The 16266-nt window shown below is 39.4% G+C and overlaps 1 protein-coding gene across 1 annotated transcript in view; it reads right to left on the reverse strand.

Moving 5' to 3' along the window:
• The window catches only part of ell (elongation factor RNA polymerase II), a 44268-nt gene that overhangs the window by 16034 nt on the left and 11968 nt on the right, over positions 1–16266 (reverse strand). Inside the window, exons 2-3 of the mRNA XM_086223662.1 lie at positions 14986–15030; positions 499–620 (exon numbers count right to left, since the gene is read on the reverse strand). Of these exons, the coding sequence (XP_086079788.1) occupies positions 499–620; positions 14986–15030 (167 nt within the window). The remainder of the gene's footprint in view (positions 1–498; positions 621–14985; positions 15031–16266) is intronic.

The raw sequence follows: 16266 nt of genomic DNA on the forward strand, positions 1-16266 counted from the left end.
GAATTAATTACAATATTGCTCCTAAACCTTTACTGGGGGATCTCACAAGTTCAGTAGATCAAAAAGGTAATGATACACAAAAACAGGTGTGATTCATGTTTTAGGTATATAGCCAGTAACACAATACTGCAAATGATTGCATGATTATGCATTTGACACCACAGTTTGTTAATGTATGATTCTGAATAAGGGCTCAGAGGTAGAGTGGCCGTCTAGCAACCAAAGGGTTGCTGGTTGCATCCTCACTCCAGGTGACAATCCAAGTGTCCTTGAGGAAGATACTGAGCCCCTAATTGCTCCTGATGGCCCTTCGACGGACTGGAGACCCGTCCAGGGTGAACCCTGCCTCTCGCCCAATGTCAGCTGGGATGGGCTCCAGCCCCCCACCCCGCAACCCTTAACGGATAAGTGGTATAGAAAATGGATGGATGGATGATTCTGAATAAGAAGAATGAGTTGCAGACAGGAGAGTGAAGGTGGGAGAGCGTTCGCTCTTACCTGGTGATGTACTGCTGGATGCAGTCGAAGCTGCCCTGCGGGTTGTCTCTGCCCACATTTGACAGGTAAAAAGTAAATGTTTGCAGCTCATTGGAATTTTCTGACCGTGGTATTGAAATCTTCTGTTGAAGAAGAAAAAGAAACAGAAAACCATATAAAAACAAAAAGGAGATTTTTTTTTTAGGTTATAAAAAAACAGCAAAACAAAACATCCAAAGACAAACTCCACACTTCAGAATGCTGAATCCTTCAAATCAGTTTGTTCTTCTGCAGTTTTGCAGTGTGATCCATCTTAATACATGATAAACAGATACCTCCCAGACAAACATTTGTTAATTGAAAAGCTTTTTTTTCATCAGTATGTTCAGTGCTAGGCATATCCCAGCCTGATCACATTATCAGAAATCTGGATTGACCAACACATTTTAAACTAATTGGAATCGGAGGAAAAAAAATCTTTTTTTTTTTTTTTAAATGCAGGAAATAATTATAGCAATGCTCACGTTTTGGACGCATGGGGAAGTAGAAAGAGACTGCGAAACAACAAAAGGCTTAATTTTAAGTTACAAGGCATTAAATCAATCATCATCAAATGTTAAATCTTACTCTATTTACAGCAGATGGGTAAGTAGCAGTAGCTGGTAACACGGGGCTCACGTGAAGCTGACATCTGAAGGCAATGAAAATGTCTGCGGTTTAAAAATATTTTAAGACTGAAAAGCAAAACAGTGCTCAAGCCACATGTAATGTTTGTTTGTCAGGTGGCGGAATGCCCGATTTGCAAACACACAGCCCCATACTCACTTCATTCAGACAGACACTGAGCTAACTGACTCTAAAAGAGACTGTGAAAAATGGGAGAAATTGCCCATGGACAGCACTGGATGACCAGCTGTTGTCTGTAGTAGCAAATGTGGGATTTTGCTGTCCTCTGGAGCACTTTCAGCAAATATGAGATTCCGTCTCGCCACTGCTTTACCGACACAGCTCTGCTGGCCATATATGACAAGCTTCATAACCACCCAAGTAAGTCCTTTTGTCATACATGCCTGCTTTTGGGTTTACCACTGATTTCTTTGTGCTGCACCACTGCTAACTTATAAAAAAACTGTATTTTGTTTAATTGGTTTAAAACCAGGCGGCACAGTGGTGCAGTGTTTAGCACTGTCGCCTCACAGCAAGAAGGTTCCGGGTTTGAGCCCCGGCTCGGACATGGGGTCTTTCTGTGTGGAGTCTCACCAGGTACTCCGGCTTCTTCCCACAGTCCAAAGACATCAAGAGAGGACGAGGCTGATTGATACTCTAAATTGACTGTAGGTGTGACTGTGAGTGTGAATGGTTGTCTGTCTCTATGTGTTGGTCCTGAGATGGACTGGTGACCTGTCCAGGGTGAACCCCGCCTCTCGCCCAAAGGCTGCTGGGATAGGCTCCCCGGCGACCCTTAACAGGATAAGCAGTAGAAAACGGATGGATGGATGGATGGTTTAAAACCAATGCTGCACTCAAAGCACTCAGATACTCAAAGTCAAATGACTCTGAGGCAAAAAAAGAAAAAAGAAAAAAGTGTTCAGGAAATCCTTATTCAGTTCTGAAAACAAAAGTCAGTGAGTCCATCTTCAAATATTGGTCTGGACAGGGCAAAGCTGTAGATAAGCTGCAGATATAAAACTAACCCACTGTCTAAGTCCACTGTCTCCTATCTTATTTCTGCGAGTACTGTCTACTAGTGTTGTCATGATACTGGATTTCACACTTCGATGCGATATTTTGAAAAATACTGATTTTCGATTCGATTTTCAATACTATGCAACCACTCAGAATTTTGTGCAACAATGTTTTTTATTTAAAGAAAAATTAAGAACTTTATTCTTGAGGTAGAGAACTTTTTCAAGTTATTCTTTACACATTAACAGCATGCAAATAAGTTTTAATATGTGTAACCTACTGTCGATTAGCTTTAGCTAGCGCTCGCTAACAAAATAACATGTTAAAGTAAACACCAATAGATGTGATAACTCAAGGCGACACATACTTCAAGTTATACTGTTATCAACCTCTATACCTCTAAATCTATACAGGTCCGGGTGTTTTGTCTTGGAGGTGCTTTGCTAAATTCGTCGTGTTCGCTCATTTTTTCGGCACAGCTCTGTTGCATCTCTTGCATATGGGCTTGCTACTGTCCTTTGGCTTTCCTTGTTCATCCGACTCAAATCCAAAGAACCTCCAAACAGCACTTCTGCTGTTTTGTTTATTTATCAAAACTGGTTGCGAAGGTCCTGCAGATGCCATCTCATGGCAGCTTACACACGTAGTGTTGACACACACACACACACAAAAATACAACCAGCGGTGTTTGTGTGAGCGAGTGTCTCCGTCTCTACGAGGCAGGAGGGGAGGGGGAGGGGCTGCTGCACAATGGCTCGCTCCCCAGGGCAGCGCTCTGTCTGTTTGTGTGTGTGTGTGTGTGTTTGCGGCGGCGCATGTGTGAACCAAGGAGGCAGGTTGAGTATTGAAACTATGGAAAAGTCATTTTGTACCGTTTTTATTTTTCAAAATCGATATTTAATCGATATTTTCAACCCTTCTGTCCACTGACTGCAGAGTTCCTGATTGCATTCAGAACTGCAGGTTAATCATGATAACATAGGTTCAATTGGTATTCCTACAATCATTGGCTTTTGACACATATTTATGCGCATTTTATTGCACCCCATAATTATCACTATGCCACTACAGATGTTTCTTTGAAGAAATAATAGATGTGTTAACCAGTCAACAAGTGCTGCCAACCTAAATAAACCTCAATCAGAAAGCTGACTGACAAGTGACGGCTGTGATTTAAATGCGAATTGTTCTTCAGAGTGCATCTTGAACTACCAGCAGGGGAAAATGTTTAACAGTGCAAAGAAGTTAGTCAGTAATCTTCTTAGAGAGCTGCATGAAAGGGGGAGGGAGCAGAGAAAACACTGGGTAAAACTGAAACTATGCCACATTTCTACTTTCTGCTGCAAAATACACCTGAAAAACAAAAACACTTTTTTTTTTTCAAATCCCATTTGTTCTCACATTTTGCACACAAATTTGTTCATACGACTATTAGCGAGCAAAATAAGATCATTTATCTCTTGCATGGGTGCAGACTATCAAGGTACTGATTAAAAGCTATAATCGCGAGTCAGGTGTTCCTGTTATTGGGGCTGATTAAGGGTCAGTCCAAATCCTCCACGTGTATTACACATCACAATGCCACCGATGTCACAAGCGCACAGGGAGAAAGCTTGCGGACATTTTGTGCCCCCCCCCCCAAATATGTTGGTCATGTGACCAATCCACCACATTCCTCTGACACCAGGTCAGGATTACAACACTCTTCTGCTGCCTCTGCATGACAACACTCCAACACTTAGACAGATGATGAGGAATGTGTTTGAACTGGGGAATCTCTACACAGACAGTTCACAGCCAGCTGAGCGAAGCTCTCCAAATCTCAATTATTGTTGTCTGTATTCCAGTTACAGGTTTAAGGGTACAGGTATTCTTAAACAGATCCATACAGGATTTCAGGGACATTGCAGATGTGCAGCAAATGCAGTAACAACAGTAGGTTGTTTTGTATGTGGAACTCACTTCAAAATACGAGCCTAACATCCGAAATACACTGGGTCCTCAACGTGTAACTTTAGCATAAGAAAGGCTGTTGCAATCAATAAATCAATGTGATCTAATCTCAAACTTGCCAGTTTTGCTTGTGCATGATCTTTATTTTTCATGACAGGTCTATTTTTTTTCCTTACCAGGCAACCACTAGGCCCTCTAAGCTTATAATGAAGGAAACGTCACACAAGTGTGTATAAATTTTAAGTGTTTAAAGATGATTCAAATAAAGACTGCATTGTATCAGAGGCAAACGAGTTAGAAACCGAACATTGTGTTGCATGCTTATCCAACATTGAAATACATCCATCAAATCATTGTATATAAATGATGCTGTATTAATAGTTCACACAGAGAACTGATCATGTCTATGGAAAACAGTGTTGATGTAAACAATAGAACAGAGTCTCCTGCTTAAAACTCTTCAGAACATAAAGCTAGGAGACCTCAGCTGCCCACAGCACTGATGGTGCTGGTGGAGCAGGTTGAAACAACACAAAACAAACCCCCCCCCCCCACTAATAATAAAGATAGCTTTCAAGATTAGTGATGGCATTGAAAGATTTCAAACCTTACCTATGTCATGAATATCTTAAAAATAGTAAAAGCATTAAACGTTGCTATTTCTTGGACGACGGGAGACAAAACAATCACCTTCATCTGTCTGTCATTCTTTTCTGAATGACGACAACATTTTCCAGGGAAGCTGTTCCGATTTTCCTAAATCATGGGACACATTTTTTAGCATTTTTAATGATGGGAAACAGATTGTATAATGGTGCATATGACTGCTTTGAAATGGTTTGGGTGAAGCTCTTATCATTGACGTGTCTGCCTCCGCCTCTGTTCACCGCACATGTGAAGGCTGCAGGTGGCCAACTATAAATAAATGCCCTTTATTTGCCTTCTGTTTGCTCCACTACTGCAAAACATGACATGCACTGCCTCTGTATCCGCTCACCTGAAATAAAACAGAAAAATAAATCTGATATACTTTAAAAATAAAATCACAGTTACCAACAATGGACACACCTGACTTAACCTATTAAGGCTTCAATGGGAATCTACGGTCACTGTATGTGGTACTCTGGAGTTTTTGACCACTGGTGCTGTAGAGCAATGATTTACTAGTGGGGCCTTGCATGTGCAAGAGGACAAATAAGCACAGGTGACATGATACACACGACTGGCTCCAACACCATTTGACAGGTGGTGCTGACACAGCAACAGACACAGATAAACATAAGGAAAGTGTTAACATGGATGTCAACAAATGCTCTTCTAATTGGGTTTGCAGCATACGGGTGTTAAATAGCAGCTAAACATTCCAAGGATATAAAAACAGGATGTTTGAGGCAATTAAATGTGTGTGACATCTGTGAGGAGGAGGAGGAAAAACTAGGATGCCATCTCTACTATTCCATAGTGTCGCAAAACACCAAAATGCATGCTCTTGCAGAAACACGGATGAGATTCATGTGTGAATTCAGGGATGATTAAGAGATAAAAGAACTGAGTGTGAGGTGAAGCGCAGAGGACTGACTCAATTCACTCACTGACTCACATTGTAGAGGACCAGAGTGAGAAGAGGACAAAGCTCCTCCACACCAAATGGCTCTGAGCTTCCAGTTAAACAAATCTCAGTGTTAAACTGGGCTTCAGGACCACCGGCAGCAGCCACAGTTTAGAAAAACTTTTCAGGGGGGCTGTTATAAGCTATGTACACTGTCACAAATAGAATGAAACAAAACAGCCAACCAGACAAAGAAGGCTGTTGTGTTTATGTTAACAAAGTATAACCCAAGCAGCACTTGAAGATGGATGTGGAAAAAAAGAATGGTGAAGCAGACAGGAAGACGAGGAGATGATGCTAAATGCCCCAAAATAGGACCACAAAGTGATAAAAAATATATGCATGCTAACATAGCACTGTTATCCTTCCCATCAAAAGCACAAAATTAACCCAAAATAAATTTCAAATCCTTTTTCATTTGAACTGCTCAATATCCATCAGAACACGGAATTTAATCATAGTTATAATTTGCCTCCATCTCCTCATGCATCGCCTGAATAAGAAACATCACTGCGTTGACACAAAACACATTCAGAGCACAGCCAGAACTTTGTAATGATACTGGTCACGTATTTGGACACTGATGTGATGACTTTATGACTACGGATCACACTTCTGCAAAGTAGCCGCTCGTTAACTTTTCGCTTTTATTCGCGGCTGAATTGTCATTTTTGCCTCACCACATCATGTATGTAAAATAAATGTTTCTATTCTTACTGAATCAGTTGTCTGGTTGTTTTCAAGCCATCCCTAATTTCTACATTTGATTTCATGCCCGAGTTGGTCACATTTTTGATTGGAAGTTTGCTATTGCAGGTGGAGGGAGTGGTTAATTGTATAATAAGGGTACATATTGTACTGAGCAGTTGTTGGCTAATTTCTTGAGATGCATATGCAAGAAAATACACTACGATGTGGGAAATGAAGTCTGTCACTAAAAATCTTGAGTGACCAGACTGTGGCTATAGTTTGCACTGTATTTCCTGACCAGACGGATTGGGATCCTGGTGTTGAAATCACAAGTATGTTTGATTCCAATGTGATATACCTCATCACATGAACATCACAAGCACGGGGGATTCTGACATTTAACTGCTGGCCAACACAGTTTATCAAAGCATAAAAAAATCCACTTCAGTAACAGTTTTACTTGCAAATAGATAGCAGGCGCATCGGACAACGGGTACATTAAAACTAGAAATGTGTTGAGTCCAGACTTAATCTTTCTCATGGCAACGACTTTGATTAATACTTTCCCCAGTGTGTGTGTATTAATACATGACTTTTCACCTGCATTATTTAAAGCTCTAGTCATTACTTTCACAAACAAATGAATGTCTTGTGTTCAAGCATTTGCCAAACAAGTTCTCGCACTGTTCATTAAGCTCATCACCCTCAGGTAAGTCTCCCGGCATTTCACATTGTACTGTGTTTTTCACATTTTTTTCCGGTGACATTGAGAAAAAGGTAACTCTTGTGTCTCTCCGATTATAAGAACCTCCAACATCAACTCAGCACCAGCTACAAATACAGTTTACACTGACTGACATGACGTACACCCCACTGGGTATAGAGATTAAAGTTACGCACCCGAATTTACAAATAATAGATTTTGTTTGCAAGAGCAGCCATACTTTCTGTTTCTTTTTTAGGGAATTACTGTTGCTCTGTACTTGTTTTTTTTTCGTTTTACTTTAAATCTTTACATTAAAATGTGAATTCCCCCACCCCCAATTTTTTTCATTACAAGAAATGTGGGCTTTGGATTTATGAAATACTTAATAAACAGTCAGAGATAGTTAACCTATGTTTTACTAGTTGAACCTATTATACAGTGCAGACAATGTCAGATACGCTATGATGTAAAGACAGACAACTATGATGTACAGGGTGCTTGTTTTTTTTCCAAATAAAAATTTCAGACTTTATCCAGACTTTCAAAACTTCTATATTCCTTCCCCAAGACCTTAACCTTATGTATTTTATACTTGTGTGCCTACTTTTTTAGTTGAGATTGTCCCCGTTATGTTTAGTATAAAAGTTCAAGCTGAAAACATAGCTAGACAAGTTTTGATATACTGTATCGTCATTCCAGAATCAAGCAGTAAGCAAATCATATCATGTTCTTCTTCGTGTATTTCTAATTTTACAAGATTATGCGCCTTGGAGCATGCTCTCAAATTTGACTATGAGAGACAAGTTTTCCATACTTTATTAAGGCTTTCACACAAAATTCCATACTTTTCAAGGTCTGGAAAACAGCTTCTCAAAATTCCATACTTTTTAAGGCTTTCAAGCCCTGCGCAAGCACCCTGATGTAAAGATAGATAAAAGTAATAACTGCTCATCAATAGTAATTAAGGTAAGTTTCCAATCATTGTGATAATCTTTTGAAATCATACTGCCAAGCCTTGCAGGCATGCATTATTATCTGTGAATGCTTTCAAAAAGATATGAATTTTCTCCTGCTAGCACAAAACCTACACAAACAATACACAATAAAAAACAATAGCGAGGGAAAAAGCCCAGGAATACCCATTAGTGAGCATAAAATGAAAACCTGCCAGTGAAACTTGAAAACACTGAATGAAGGCAACACACCCTCTCAACCAAAAACAAACTTTTTACAGGTTTTGCTAATGGTGTAAGTGAATTTTAAAAAGGCTGTCCAACCCCCTCCTTCTTGTTCTGCTTGCTACACTTACCATCTCATTCTGCATGGCATCGAGGACACAATGCCTATTTTCAGGTTGGAGTCACCCGAAAGGACTAACCCCCACACAGTTAGTCTGGTACTCTCTGAGCCCAGAGGAGAGGAAATATAGCAATGGCCAAATGACCATGACGTGTGTATGTAGCAGAGGAAATATGAATGGAAGCAAACAACTAGTAAACACTTTGGAAGGATGGCAACTCTGTTTTCACGCTAATGTTCATGTGTGAAAACTCAACCATTTTGAAATGCCCCCCCCCCCCCCCAAAAAAACCCCAAACCAAACAAAAACAAAAGTCCAACTCATTTTTTTTCAGCCAGCAAAGCTATTCAGAAGACTCTCTCTCTCATGGACTACTGCCAATTCAACATGCTCAAACAACAAGGGATAACGGTTGACTCATGCCAAGGGTGCCAGGGCTGAAAACCACACATCCACTTGATGATGGTAAATGCCATCATCAAAAGCCTGGTTTGTCAGGAGCTTTCGACACGCAAGCAGTGATGTTGGTGTTATTTTGTCATGCCTAACCAAGACTCTATGGTTTGCCATTTATTGCCATGGGACATGGGTGGCTTCTGTTTTCCATGTACGAACCACTGAATGTAGTCAACTTGAAACATTTGTCTCTTAAGACAGTGCTCTTTCTGGCTTTGACATTTGCCAAAATGAGTCAGTGACATTCACAAGCTCTCGGTATATCCTTTGTGCACTCATTTTGCCCCAGAATGTGTCTCACTGAAGATTATCAAGCATTCGTGCCCAGGATGGTTGGATTGTGTCCTCCCATTGACCTTATTGCATTCTCTGACCCACCTTTCCTTCCCCAGAAGAACAGTGATTGTTCATACTTTGTCCAGTTTGTGCTTTATGCATCTAGGCATCTTAAGTGTTTCAGTGATGGGAAAACTTATGTGACCATCTCTCTCTCTCACTCTTTTTTTTTTATACTATACTGGACTGATCCCCATATGGAGGAGCCAATTTCTCTCACTCACTGGATTCAGGGTTTGATTTGCTAATAAAAGTCAGGGTTTGCAGGCATCAGTGGGCCTGCAAGTTCATTTCCACATGTGACTTGGCTCCATCCCGGGACCCATTTAAAGATGTGAAATCGGTGCAAGCCGCTCTACACCCTCACCTTTGTTCAGTTGTTGAAACTGAACACCTCTCATAAGCGCCACATTGCACAGTGGTTGCTGGCAGAGGATCTGGAGTTGGAGTACCCGATGCTGCACATAGCTGCTCACTACTCTGTAAAGGATGGACTAAATGCCAGGGACAAATTTCCCAGTGCAATGTACTATGATAATAAAACCTCTTCTGAGACACACTTAAGCAACCACCACTCAGGAGTTAGCTCTGTGCTTTAAGATATTTGTCTGGCATTACAGGAAAGGTCTGTATCCCACCATGAGAATACAAACAAATGTTCAGATTAAGAACTTGAGGTTGCCTGTGTAACCCTGGTTCTCACAGTTGCATGTTTGAAGTGTCTTACCAGAGTTTATCTTGCTGTGGTGGAGCAGGAAAAAAAGGTGATTATTTTTGAATAGTTCTGAATTACAGCACAAGCCGTCAGAGGTAGAAGGATGTACCTGAGGAGGACATTTTGATCACCAGCCATTAAGGTCTGAAGTGACCAGATGAAAATTTCTGAGGAATGAGCAACGTGGAAAATCCCACAGTGAGAGACCTCCCTCATGCTGTTCTAAGAACTGAGGTTACACAAGAAATGTAAAGTTTTCAGCCCAGGTTCTTCCTTTCAAAATGTGGAAAACATACTGGTATGCGTGCGCACTTCGTCAGCGGTGACAGATGAATGAATGTGAATGAAAGCTTCTGAGATCTCACTGCGACAACCGACCATCTGCTATGTAATTTAGCCACTTTCACACTTCTCACTAGCACTGCGATCTCAACAGTAACAGATTTGCCACCGGAGTGAGCCTGCTACATTTGTTAAATTCAAGCATTTCACTTCTCAAAAGATGAAAACATCGGATTATAAACATTTGTGCAACTGACAAGAATGATTCTGCAGACACATATGCATGTACACATATATAAGCACATGTTCCCAACACATTTCAATGTAGGTCAAAAAGGAGATTTGAAGCAAGTCGATGACTAATTTTACCTGAAAATGATTATTTCCGAAACAATTAACCTGACAGAACACTCTGTAAAATGAAAGATTTTAAAAAGTACAGCCTCAGTGCTGGCTTTTGCACGGCACTGTTCCCATAACAAAGAGTGACTGCAATGACAGCCTCAAGAGGATCATACCTGAATGACTACGTGGTTTAGTAAAAGCCACTAGTGGCGTTTTTCTCACCTAAGAATAGTTCACCAATTTTAAAGAGCACTTGATGCAATGTGAGTCTACATGAAATTATGATGTTCCATAGATATTATTTCAGGGAAGACAGACATTAGATAAACCCAAAATTAGAATAGCCATAACCAATATTTGACAGCCAAATGCTTCAAGACAAAATGTACATGAAAAAAGTGAATGGCAGCACATTTTTGAGGCTGCTACCTGAGTATTATCTGCAAGCACATTCTTGATGCAATTCTGGCCATGTTTCCAGAAAATGTAGAGCAAATTCTAAGTAAATTTTATAAATGCAGCGAAAGAGGGAATGGGAATTGCAACCATATTCGTCAAGTGGTCTTAAGTGGATAAACCAGATTTCATAGTACGTATCTCTGTCAGAAGACTGACGTATAAGCAGTGTTACAACGGCTGCAACGGGCAGTGTAAAAGAAGAAAACATGGAAATAGAACAGGTCGGGCCATTGTTTTCACCATCTAAAGCCGATTACTAACAAATATAGAGATTGGTCTTGAGGAATTACTCCTGGTTTCTGTAACTGATCTTTGGTGCCAGCTAGTTTTGGTCAAGTTGCTATTCCTCTTGAGACAAAAGCAAAGTTTGGAAATACCAAGAAAGATGATGGCACCAGAATCAGCTGCTCAGTTATGCGAGTTAAAAATTCATTGCATCAGAAGTTGCTCAAATTAGGTGCTTCTCTCTCCCATTCTGCACATTCAGTCTTTTTCTATAAAACACACCTCAAGCAAGTACAAAATGTTTTTTGCACATTTCAGGTAGTTTTTACACATTATGCTGTTTCCATCCCTTTACAGAAACATGTCTACTGACAGTGAGTAACGTGTGTGTGTGTGTGTGTGTGTGTGTGTGAGTGTTACGCTGCAGTATGAGCTGAATGAATTGTGAAGACTCATAATAACAGAGCAGTTGTTGTACCACACTTTGTTTGACAGTATAGTTGCACATAGGTTGCACCATGAATGGACCACAGCAGCTCACTTATTCATTAACTTGTTTCAACAGAAACCTACTGATGCTCTGCCTGACTGGTGAGATGCTGCAATGTTCCCCTGCCTATTCAGCCAGAAAAAAGAAGGAGAGGAAATCAAAACAAGACAGACTGTGTATGCTGTTCCTTGCTGTGTTCCAGGCAAAACCAAATAACCCAGTGATGTTGTGACACCCAGACCACTTCTGAATGTGGTCTAACTGATCGGCTCACAAACCCGCACCTGCATATAGACCTGTCCGAAGCATTTTTTTTTCCATTATGGGAGCACGGATATCACAGGAGAAAAATCAGCAATTGTGAGCAGAACGAACCCAGCGTGCAGATGGTGGTATTGTAGCATGAGCCGCAGATTTCCTCAAACTGTTTTGTGCAAAAACAGTCAGTCCACACCAGTTCGTCCAGGTTGCTTTTTGAAGAGATGCTTGACATAAGGACAGCTATGCTTTTAAATAGGCTGCATTGTTGTTTAAGATCAGTGCACAGACAGACAAAGAAACAGCCAAAAAAGATGGATTTGCTGTTTGGCTAGAGATAATAGTTTTGTGTAACTTAAAAAAAAGTTGAGAAAATACACACACACACACGCGCGCTCCAGTCTGTGAGATAACTGAGGTAACAGGGAAGTAGCAGGGTCCTGTGTCATGGCTAATAAATTATGCGATATTGGAATAAAGCATGGACTTGGTACTCACATATACTAATACTACACTTTTAGCCAGTATCAGAGACAATTCAGTTACTGGTGTTGGACAAGCAACAACACATTATATCATGCTCATGCCCTTGAATATAAATATATAAATGAGTTTATTTTGTAGAAAGAGCAGTGAGAGTCAAGAAAGATGACAATCATCCTGTCATTGTGACCATGCTGACACCCACAATTCTTTTTCAGTAAAACATCATTGGGGTTCTTGAAAATTTTATATACATCTAAATACAAAGAAAAATAATAATAGTTATTAATTGTTATTATTATTATGAATTGAATCAATTGGTAAGACATCGTTGGGGTTCTTGAAAATGGTATATGCATCTAAATAATAATAATAACAACTATGATTGTTAATAATCGTAATTATTACGATTATTATTATTATGGTTATGAAATTGAATCCATTGTTAAAGACATCAAATGATTAAGTCCATTTAATTTGAAATTAAACTGAAACTAGCATGTACACAATTGCCCACAGACCGTAGACAGTCAATGCATGTCAGGCATTTAAAGCAGTGGCTAGGCTAACACATGCTAATCCTCCCTTTGCACTTTTTCTACAACAGTTGCTTCTGAGGAGAGGCAATTGCATGGGAGTATGAAGATTTTATTATCCAAGAGAAGAGTAGCAGTTGTAGAAAATCTCAAGTTCTCACATTTTGATTAATTAAGGGGATTTCAGTGTTACTCCTTTCTTCACTGTCTTTATAAGCATTTATTTTCTGGCTTTTCATCTGCAGGAAATAGATAAGGCAGGCAGAGGCACGTAGATGCAACTTTAGCTTTGCTGGGGTGGTGAATATTAGCAGCAACATGTGCAGCTACCAGTCTGAGCTGCCTGGAGCTCTAAATACCTTCCTTACATTATGACTGATGCCACTGATATTATAAGCCAGTAGGAAAGACACTGAACCACAAATGAGTTATCAGCAAAAAGAGCAGACCCCGATCAGACCCAGTTTCCAAGATCTAATTTGAAAAGAATCAATCCAGGAACATTTCACAGTTTCCATGAGAGGCTGCAGTGCATTAAGGTCAGATTGAGATCAGATTTCACAGCCAAGGTTCCTACTATGGGCGCTAACTGCGGGAGGCAAAGTAAAATACACCAAATAGCATGAGAAGCTGGGAGACAATCTGAGAAACATTAAGATTAAGAAGTGTTGGCACAAAACACATTCATGTGAAAAAAAAGTACATCTTTTTTTTTTTCAGGTGAGCAATGCCTTCATTTTGCTCACTGTTCTGTAAAAAAAGACACTGTAGTGTTCTGGCTACACTCAACATTGTAGCATATACAGACTGTTCACTGAGTGGATGCGTTTATTTACAGACACAGACACACACACACACACACACACACACACACACACACTCGGGCTGTGTGGCTCACAGGGAAAACAGATCTGTAACGTTAGATCGATAAGTTTGACTGCTGACTGAGTGAAATTTAATTTACTTTTAATATTTCTGTTCATTAAAAAGCAATACTCTGACTCTACTATCAGCTGTTATGAAAAGGGGACACAGGTGACAGGAAACAGACTACCGTAACTTTCAATAAACCATAATCGTTTCCTGTATAGCCACAGTTGAATAACCAATGACCCATTTCACTGTGGAAGAGCAGCCCTCACAGTGCATATCTAAATAGATTTGATGCTTTTGAGATTGGTTTCAAAAGTCGAGTAACATTTGACTGTCAAGTGAATTTTTAGCAAACTTTGCAAATTCCTAAAAAAAAGGAAATGAGAATAAAGCATTGGCACTGGGGTAAATAAGCAAGGCTGTGCAATGCTTATTTTCGTGGTGGCAGTATTGTGACTTTGGCCATCTTCAGAAATCTACCAGCAACAACTGGAGAGGTCTTGAGGAATTAATTTCAGTCAGGCAAGTTGTAATTGTTTGTGCCAGCTAGTATAAGCCATGTCTCATGATATCCCCAGATTTAGGCAAAATTTACAAAATCGGAAGACACCGCTGTCAGTCATGCATTTAAAGATTCTCTGTCCGAGCTTATTAAAAAGGGGAGGGGGGGGGGTCTCCTTTCTATTTTGCATAGTTTCTTTATTTGTCAAATTTTGCTGTTCCCTTCAAACATTTCTAGTGTAATACTTCAAAATACACATCAAAACACATGGATCAGCTATTGATTAAGCCGTGAATGTTGCAGCAGCTGCTTGGAGAACGGATCAAACACATTACCTAATAAATGCAGCCAGCAGCAGCTTACTTAGACGTGCTACGGAATCTTTGAGTAAAAATAATAGCTTGAATGTTGTATTGGCTTCATCACATATCTTGTTTAAGTGAGTGTGAGTCAGTTTTCAAAGCTTTCTTGATTATTTGAATATGATATATTTTGAGTGACGAACCATGGTTGGTCAAACTGTAATTGTACTTCCAGGAGAAAATAAACAACATATTTTCTTCATTTTAGAGAGAGACAGACAGACAGAGAGAGATGTTCTTACCCCTTGGTTTCCATTAAACCTGATCAATGGTTGTGATGACAGGACCTATAAAAGACAAATGACGCCATTATCAAATCATGTTCACAGTAAACATATCAAAATAATTTAATTCAGGCACATTTCCAGACAAGATTTTGGAGGTTCAAGCTCCTCAACTAATGGATTGCATATGTTTTGGCTCTAAACCATTCAATCAGCAAAAACTTTTCAAAGAAAAACAAATCTTCCAAACATTATAATCACTTTCAAGGCATGCCCAAGTTTTGCAATATCAATTCATAAATGCTAAAGAGTTAAATACACCATAATGTATGAATCCATCAAGCCTCTACTTTTCTTTGTTCTTAGTTAGGGAAAACAAGATCAAGTGCTCTGACTTAGCAGCAAATACCAGATAAAACCAGTTTATTACAGACTGAATGACAGAGATTTACATAAAACTTCTTTTTTTCTGACTGAACCCTTAGTCACAGGACAAAAACAAACAAATATAATGTTATATTCAAAGTTATGTTATTAGAAATTCAAATTCTCATTAACTGAATTCCCAATTGGAGAGCGTTACCAATTGGAGGGAAAATTATTAAGTTATTGTTCTCTTAGATTTGAAATATGTCAACATAAAACAATCTCAAAGGAATACTTATTTTAACAGTATGCATACTCATTTCAACAGACTGAGTTTACAACACTAAACTTATTTCTTTTATAATCAATCAGGTTTTGGTTTGGCTGATACATATTTTAAGATTAATGCCTCAAAGAAATGTCTTACGCTGTATATTACAAAGACATTTTAAATTACAATCTGATTAGTAACTCCCCTTCTTTCCCCGCTAGGACCAGAAGGAGCAGAGAAACAGAGTTAACGCTGTGCTTTAAGTAGCACTCAGTCTCACATTTCCTCTATTATTTGACATCTTTGAACTCCACATTTCTTTCAGTTCCACTATTTCCAGACACTGCTTTAAATGTTGTTTTTTGAGAGAAAAGGTAACATGAAAGACTATCTAATGTGGGTGTCTATAAAAACTATTGAGCAACATTGTTTTGTTTTTTTTAAATAATTTTTTAAGAGTATTTTTTGATAATGTGAGGCTATAAGTGTGGCGAAAGAGCTACACAGAAATATCAAAGCATAACAAGCCGTCTTCGTAAGTCAACATGAACTCTCCTTTAAGAGGCTGCTGATGGTAAATTTGTGGCATTGAAAATAATTTGTTTTTTTTTTTAATTGCTGTTCAGCAAGACATTACCATGAAGTGAACAACATGGTGAGGA

This window comes from Aulostomus chinensis, chromosome 14 (assembly GCF_037954235.1).
Source record: "Aulostomus chinensis isolate RoL2024-O1b breed Wild chromosome 14, RoL_Achi_v1.0, whole genome shotgun sequence".
Classification (NCBI taxonomy): Eukaryota; Metazoa; Chordata; class Actinopteri; order Syngnathiformes; family Aulostomidae; genus Aulostomus; species Aulostomus chinensis.